Here is an 8,780-nt window from a genome sequence, read left to right as displayed (position 1 = left end):
GGGGTCGAGTTGCTCGACTAAAGGCGGTGCTCCAGCATGGCCGCAGTCAAATGACTGAAACAAGTAAAAAGAGTATGAGAGGTTCTCTCGTGGTATCTATTGCAGTATAGTTTGTTCCAACAGAACATTTAAGTGGGAATAACTGTTTCGTTAGTATTATATTTATTGTAAACACAAGCAACGCCAGAGTCCATCATTGACGACACCAAAGAAGGTTGAAATCATGGGATCTGATGGTTTCAGTGCTAGAGGTGTCAGGGATTTATTTCCCCACTAGCGATATAATAAACAAAAGTGCATTTTGCACCAAAAGCCAATATGAGAGGTTCTCTCAAGGTATCTATTGCAGTATAGTTTGTTCCAACAGAACATTTAAGTGGGAATAACTATTTCGTTAGTATTATATTTATTGTAAACACAAGCAACGCCAGAATTTACTAGAGGGTATGTGTTATTCATATGCAATTATTTGTCCATTCGTTAGGAATATAATTGCTACTGTTATTGTCTTCGTTCCCTCACTTCCGAATAACATTCTGTAAGTTGCCAATGAATTATTTGTTTATATATTATGACCTATTTTTTTAAAAAATAATTTCTTTACATTTTTTATTCACATTATTTTTAGGTCATGCTTTTGCTTTCTCTTCTTTTACCTCCTATTTCCCCACTACCTCTTGTCATCATCACTAGCAGCATAGCCCGGCGTTGCCCGGGTATACTCTTTTACTTGTTTCAGTCGTTTGACTGCGGCCATGCTGGAGCACCACCTTTAATCGAGCAACTCGACCCGGGACTTATTCTTTGTAAGCCCAGTACTTATTCTATCGGTCTCTTTTGCCGAACCGCTAGGTGACGGGGACATAAACACACCAGCATCGGTTGTCAAGCAATGCTAGGGGGACAAACACAGACACACACGCACATATATATATATATATATACATATATATGACGGGCTTCTTTCAGTTTCCGTTTACCAAATCCACTCACAAGGCTTTGGTCGGCCCGAGGCTATAGTAGAAGACACTCGCCCAAGGTGCCACGCAGTGGGATTGAACCCGGAACCATGTGGTTGGTAAACAATCTACTTACCACACAGCCACTCCTGTGCCTTTGAAACTTTGTCGATAAGCAATGCCTTTACCTTTTTACCCTTTTTTATACTCATTGAACCGTATTTTGTAAAATGCAGCCTAAATGCATTAAGGCATTCAAGGCAACCGTTTCCTTGCATGCTAAATCGCCATGAAGAAATCATAATGAAATGTCATGCAAGTGCATGAAGGAAAAATCTCTGACATTCAAAGTGCATTTTCTGGTTTGTTTAGCACACACAACCCACTCTTCTGCGCTTTGTTTTTCCAGTTTTTTATAATAACGTATCCTATTGGAATCAAAAGGGCCATATAGCTCCTTGGAGCAACATGATGCTCGCTGTGAATTTCAAAAAAAATTCCTGCCAATTTGTTAAAGATATTGTCGAAAATTGTCATCTTGAATTTGAACGCGATTTCCCAAACTGGCATGATTTATCGATTTTTTTTCTGATGGTAAGGTTATTGTATGGAAAACTAACGCCAGAATTAAGTTTCTTAGGGTACATTAAGCTTCACCATGAGTTTGGTGAAAATCGATTGCAAGTTGCGAAAACTATAAACGGAAAATGTTTGCATATGATAAGCTAAGATTCTAGACCCCATGTCGAATTTATCGATTTTTTTCAGAACGGGGGGAACTTTTCAAAATTGGTCTGCAATTGGGTTTGAATTATGACATTGGGATATGTTGTTTCAGTTTCATCAGAATCGGTTGAAAGCCGTGGTCAGGGGAGGGTACAACCGACAAAACACACAGACAAGACACACACAACTAACTGCCGTTTATATATAAGAGATAACGTCCTTTTTTTGTTCTTCTTCCTTCCTTTCTTTCCTCCTCCTCCTCTCCTACTCTTCCTCAATGCTCCAGTCATCATGGACCATTGTCCCTTCTTGTCTTACAGCTTGTCATTTCATTAGGGTGGAGGCGCATTGGCCCAGTGGTTGGGCAGCGGACTCGCGGTCAGAGGATCGCGGTTTCGATTCCTGAACCGGGCGTTGTGAGTGTTTATTGAGCGAAAACACCTAAAAGCTCCACGAGGCTCCGCAGGGGATGGTGGTGATCCCTGCTGTACTCTTTCACCACAGCTTTCTCTCACCTCTTACTTCCTGTTTCTGTTGTACCTGTATTTCAAGGGCCCGGCCTTGTAACTCTCTGTGTCACGCTAAATATCCCCGAGACACGTTAAGGGTACACGTGTCTGTGGAGTGCTCAGCCCACTTACACGTTAATTTCATGAGCAGGCTGTTCCGTTATTCGGATCAACCGGAACCCTCGTCGTCGTAACCGACAGAGTGCTCCTGCAGGGGGGGGGGTGATCCCTGCTTTACTCTTTCACGACAGCTTTCTCTCACTCTTACTTCCTGTTTCTGTTGTACCTGTATTTCGAAGGCCGGCCTTGTCACTCTCTGTGTCCCGCTGAATATCCCGAGAACTACGTTAAGGTACACGTGTCTGTGGAGTGCTCAGCCACTTACACGTTAATTTCATGAGCAGGCTGTTCCGTTGATTCGGATCAACCGAACCCTCGTCGTCGCAACCGACGGAGTGCTTCCATCATTTCATTAGGTCTGAAAATTTGCGAATCAAAGGCCACAAGAAGCAAATATTTTTCACTTATATTCACTAGATGCAGTGCTTTTCTGTTCATCCTACCAAAAACGAAAAAATCAACTCTCTCTCTCTCTCTCTCTCTCTCTCTCTACATTACTTCATGAGTATAGCCTCAACCACTAGGATGTCTAGAGAACTCACATGTATTTTAGGCTGATGAGTACGGGACACGTTTATAGCTGTAATTTGCAACATTTAATAAAGCCTGTCCTTGTATGAAACGATTGTACTAAAAACCTATCCATTCTTGTTGCTTCTTTCTCGCTTATAATCACCCCACATTACTGTATTGTTAAAACAGTATAGTTTTTTTTGGTGCATCTAAGTTAGGTACCATATTCAAGTAAATTCATTTAAATTAACTTGAATCTTTATTGCTTTTGTATATATATATATATATATATATATATAATATATATATATATATATATAGCGTAGGAGTGGCTGTGTGGTAAGTGGCTTCCTAACCAACCACATGGTCCCGGGTTTCAGTCCCACTGCGTGACATCTTGGGCAAATGTCTTCTGCTATAGCCCCAGGCCGACCAATGCCTTGTGAGTGGATTTGGGAGACGGAAACTGAAAGTCCTGTCGTATATATGTATGTGTATATATATATATATATATATATATATATATACATATATTGTGTGTGTGTTTGTGTGTCTGTGTTTGTAACCCCTAGCATTGCTTGACAACCGATGCTGGTGTGTTTTCCGTCCCCGTCACTTAGCGGTCGGCAAAGAGACCTATAGAATAAGTACTGGCTTACAAAGAATAAGACCCGGGGTCGATTCGCGCTCGACTAAGGCGGTGCTTGCAGCATGGCCGCAGTCAAATGACTGAAGCAAGTAAAAGAGAATGATATATATATATATATAGGTTTGGCTTTGTCCTACAAAGCTTGTTCCTCAACCTTATGGTTCTGAGTTCAGTCCCACCGCGTGGCACCATGGGCAAGTGTCTTTTGCTATAGCCTCAGACCAACCAAAGCCTTGTGAGTGGATTTGGTAGATCGAAACTCTGTGTGGGTGTGTGTGTGTCCCTCACTGCGGCTTGATGTCCGACACAGATATTACAAAAGTTACGAGGGGCGTTCAATAAGTAATACCCCTGACCCACTTCCCATAGCAGTAGAGCAACGACACTTGGCACAGTTATTAGTCGTTTCCTACATAGGAACTACCCAGAGTTATGCATTTCTCCCATCGTTTGATACAGCTCTGGAGACCGTTTTCGTAGAAGACCCCAGCTTGGTCCTCCAACCATGACGTGTCTTCAGAAATCAAGGCTGCATCATCTGGGAAACACTTTCCTTTCAAAATCCACTATGTTTGAATTCACGATGCCAGCGTTTTACAAGGTCATATGATGGGGCATCATCACTATAAGTTACTTTCATTTCATCAAAAGTCTCCTGTGGTGTGCGTCATTTCAAATACAAAAACCGGATCACTGCTCGACACTCAACAGGCTCCATTTCCCACTTGACACCTTTCAAACACCTGTAAATCAGAAACCACAATTAGTTCGGAGCTGTAATTTGCCACTTAGTCTATAGAGATATAAATAATTGCACATGCTAAATTTCAGCTAGATCAAACAACGGCAAGTGGGTCAGAGGCATTACTTATTGAACGCCCCTCGTACTTCCAGCACTATATTATGCACACTTGTAACTTTATCAAGAATGCCTCATTCCAGATGTTTAGTGACGTTCTATGTCGTTTTTATGTTTCAGATGATTCAAGCCATTCAGGTTTTAAGATTTCACCTATTGGAACTGGAAAAGGTAAAGTCAATATCTTCATATTTTTTTATCGTTTTTAGTATGGTAATTATTTTACTGATCCCTAAAATGACTTAAAAATACCGAAGTCAATTCGTTTAACTGAAATACTTTATGGTGGTACCCTAGCACGGCCGCAGTCTCATGACTGACACAAAAGATAAAAGAATAAAAGATCACCTCTAAAATACTACCGTGGGGCCCTAATTTACTGTTTTGCTTATGTGACCCCGCCACACCTCCAGTCTTAACCCTTTCGTTACCAAACCGCCTAAAGCCGCCCGAAAAAAATTTTGGTTAATGTGACCAAAGTCGCCCGTATTTACCTATTCATATTTAAATGAGAATATCAGAGCAAATCTCTTTAGTACATTCGTGAAAACACGTGATTATACTTCGTAAACAGTTCATCTACAGTTTTGTACAACGATCGACGTGTAATTTTAGTTCCCTGAATTTTGGGAGATTTTTTTCCACATTGTTTTCGGCATCGATTTTTCTTCAACTTTGAAAATGGATAGGAGTTTCAATGTTATCAAGCATTGATTCCGAATTGGAAAATTTGTGTGAACAAATACTGGGTACTGTTGTGGATTTAGTTTGTATATACAGGGAAACTAATGTCAGTCAGCATGGCTTAGGGTATGATGTGGTCTGGAAGTTATTGTTAGAAGCGATCAATGCAGAAACAAACTACGCCTAATGTAAACAAACTCAAAATGGGGGTTCAAATTTCGGAAAATTTGTGAAGCAAATACTGGGTACTGCGTGGATTTAGTTTTTATACAGGGAAAATAATGTTAGTCAGCATGGCCTAGGGAACGATGTGGTCTGGAATTTATCACTTCCATACCATAAACCAGGGCCGTATATTATTTTTTGACCGATTTCTTTAGTTCGGTCAAACTTGCGGTGGATTCCAGTATTTCACTTTATTCCACCTTTATGGTACACCTGTTGTGCATTAAATTCAACTGAGGATCTAGTGATATGCACAATTCTTCTTTATCAAAATTTTGTTGCATACCCAATTGAGTATTAGCTGATGATTCATTTTCTATGTGATGTTTTAAACAAAATTTTAATTTTTTACCTTTTGCTCAATTTACCTGGATTTACCTGTAATTAAAGTCACTTTGAGACAAAAGTTATGCATAGAATTGATTAAGAACCCTTTCTTTAATTATGTTCCGATATCACATTAATATGTTGATAAGTAAAAAGGTTACAGTTATTTAATGAAACAAGCCTAGATTTCATGATTATTTTAGAATTTAATTGAAACTCATGAGGGGTGTATTTTGGTCAGAAATATAGTAACGAAAGGGTTAAATGGATCCCTGTTGAGAGCCACTGTTTTAAACAAGAAAATAACTCATTGAACCCCTTTTGCCTTCAGATTATTCTGTCAAATGTAATGCTTATTTATTCACGTTTTGATTAATCCTGCATTATCTTGTAGCTTTGATATTTCAATGATGTGCTTGATTATTTTTTAAATGTCATTGTATGGTAGGTGTGAGAGGCCGGATCTAGCCAGTTTTAACATTTTTTTTTGTTTTGCACTGCTTTTGTGGATTCCCGTGATTCTCTGTTACCATCCAATTCCATTATTACGAATTTGAATTGAAAGCATGGTTACTCTTTACTCTCTCATTTACTTGTTTCAGTCATTTGACTGCGGCCATGCTGGAGCAGCACCGCCTTTAATCGAGCAACTCGACCCCCGGGACTTATTCTTTTGTAAGCCCAGTACTTTATTCTATCGGTCTCTTTTGCCAAACCGCTAAGTAACGGGGACATAAACACACCAGCATCGGTTGTCAAGCAATGCTAGGGGAACAAACACAGACACACAAGCACACAACCACGCGCGTATATTATATATATACATATATACGACGGGCTTCTTTCATTTTCCGTCTACCAATCCACTCACAAGGCTTTGGTCGGCCCGAGGCTATAGTAGAAGACACTTACCCAAGGTGCCACGCAGTGGGACTGAACCCGGAACCATGTGGTGGTTAGCAAGCTACTTACCACACAGCCACTCTTGCGCTTATGTGAATCTTTCATTAGGTTCCTTGTGAATCTTTCATTAGCTGATTACACGACCATGGCCACCACCCTTATGGATGGATTGCAGTTACTCTCTCTTAATAGAGTTTGGTGATCCTGACTGTTGATCTTCTAAATATTCCTCCGCTCAGCATCAGTGTAAGAAGCACTTTGGCTCAGCTGAGCTCTGCCATTACCTTGTAACAATCCGCCATATCGCAGTACCATAACATACATAAACAAGTGCCTGTCCAACAGTGATTGCATCATCCATACTCTCAACAGTGCGCCTTTAAATATGGTTTCTGATTACAAATATCTTGGGTCATACATATCATCATCTGGAAAAGACTTTATAACTAGAAAGGGTATGGCCTGGTCAGCCTGTAATGACATGCATAAGATCTGGTCATCAAATCTAAGTAGAGACTTCAAACTTGAAATCTTCAAAGCCCAGTCGAACCAGTTCTACTATATGGCCAGAAACCTGGACGTTATCAAAGAAGCTTGAGAGGCAGTTGGATGGAACCTACACTCGCCTCCTCATGAGAGCTCAAATCTCTCGTGGAAGCGCCATCCAACCAAAATGCAAATATATGGGAAACTACCACCTGTGTTATCTCTTGTGAAAGGTAGGAGAGTCCAGTTTGCTGGACATTGTTGTAGAGCTGAAAAAGAGGTAATTTACTACTCTTCTCTTCTGGAAGCCATCTGCTCGCGATACCAGAGGGCGCACACTCTCCTACCCTGATGTAATCTCCAGGGATACAGGCATCCAGCAACAGGACCTCCGTAATGCCATGATGGACCGTGAAGTCTGGCGTAGCATGGTAAATTCCATTGTCTCGACCACTGTCGAACAATGATGATAATGACCATAACTTTGCTGTATGCCTGACAGGGTGGCTGAATGGGTGCTATACCTTGTCAAAGAGCATCCCATAACTATGCAGGGTATTTTCCAAATACCTGCTGGATACGGCCAGCTTAAATACTAAGATTGATATGCAAATAACAGTTTTTAATATTATGCAATTATTTTTATATTCGGTGCATGAACTCTGTGACACATTTTTGTCAGCGCTATATCAGCTGTTTGAAAGGTAAAATGCCAATTGAACTTGGTGATCGATGAAAGGGACGGTGGGTCGACAAACCCCAAGTCTGGAACAGAAAGTCAAGACCACACAGACACAGCACAGACCAGTAAGAGAGAGAGCTATTTTATCTAATCTAATATCAGTGCTTGATACATTGCAGCTCCGCTTTTTTTAACGTGCTGCCAGCCATTCCCTACTCTCCCCTTTGAAATATATCACTTATTTTTACCTATTTCTTTATTACCAACAAGGGGCTAAACACAGAGGGGACAAACAAGGGAACAAGACAACGGATTAAGTCGATTACATCGATCCCAGTGCGTAACTGGTTACTTTATTTATCGACCCCGAAAGGATGAAAGGCTTAGTCGACCTATGCGAATTTGAATCCAGAACGCAACGACAGACGCAATACCTATTTCGTTATTACCCACAAGGGGCTAAACATAGAGGGGACAAACATGGACAGACATAGGTATTAAGTCGATTACATCGACCCCAGTGCGTAACTGGTACTTAATTTATCGACCCCGAAGGATGAAAGGCAAAGTCGACCTCTCGGAACAAGGACAGAGAAACGGATTAAGTCGATTACATCGACCCCAGTGCGTAACTGGTACTTAATTTAACGACCCCGAAAGGATGAAAGGCAAAGTCGACCTCGGCGGAACAAGGACGGACAAACGGATTAAGTCGATTACATCGACCCCAGTGCGTAACTGGTATTTAATTTATCGACCCCGAAAGGATGAAAGGCAAAGTCGACCTCGGCAGAACAAGGACAGACAAACGGATTAAGTCGATTACATCGACCCCAGTGCGTAACTGGTACTTAATTTATCGACCCCGAAAGGATGAAAGGCAATTCTGGTGCCAGAATTCCCCTTCTTGATCACGTTTGTGTTGAACACATCATAAATGGACACATTGATTTGTTGGAAGCACTCCATCGGTTACGACGACGAGGATTCCGGTTGATCCGAATCAACGAAACAGCCTGCTCGTGAAATTACGTGTAAGTGGCTGAGCACTCCACAGACAAGTGTACCCTTAACGTAGTTCTCGGGATATTCAGCGTGACACAGAGAGTGACAAGGCCGGCCCTTCGAAATACAGGTA

At 41.1% G+C, this 8,780-nt stretch overlaps 1 protein-coding gene across 1 annotated transcript in view; it reads left to right on the top strand.

Annotated features, from left to right (window-relative positions):
• LOC115227595 (homeobox protein Meis1-like) overlaps positions 1 to 7,725 on the top strand; it is a 31,176-nt gene extending 23,451 nt beyond the window's left edge. The window contains 2 exon segments of the mRNA XM_036498667.1: positions 4,456 to 4,504; positions 7,610 to 7,725. Coding sequence (XP_036354560.1) covers positions 4,456 to 4,504; positions 7,610 to 7,668 — 108 coding nt within the window. The 3' untranslated portion in view covers positions 7,669 to 7,725.
• The last annotated feature ends 1,055 nt before the right edge of the window (positions 7,726 to 8,780 follow it).

This window comes from Octopus sinensis, unplaced genomic scaffold, assembly GCF_006345805.1.
Source record: "Octopus sinensis unplaced genomic scaffold, ASM634580v1 Contig05160, whole genome shotgun sequence".
NCBI classification, from domain to species: Eukaryota; Metazoa; Mollusca; class Cephalopoda; order Octopoda; family Octopodidae; genus Octopus; species Octopus sinensis.
The sequence above is the reverse complement of the archived record's forward strand: the minus strand, read 5'-3'. Positions and strand labels throughout refer to the sequence as shown.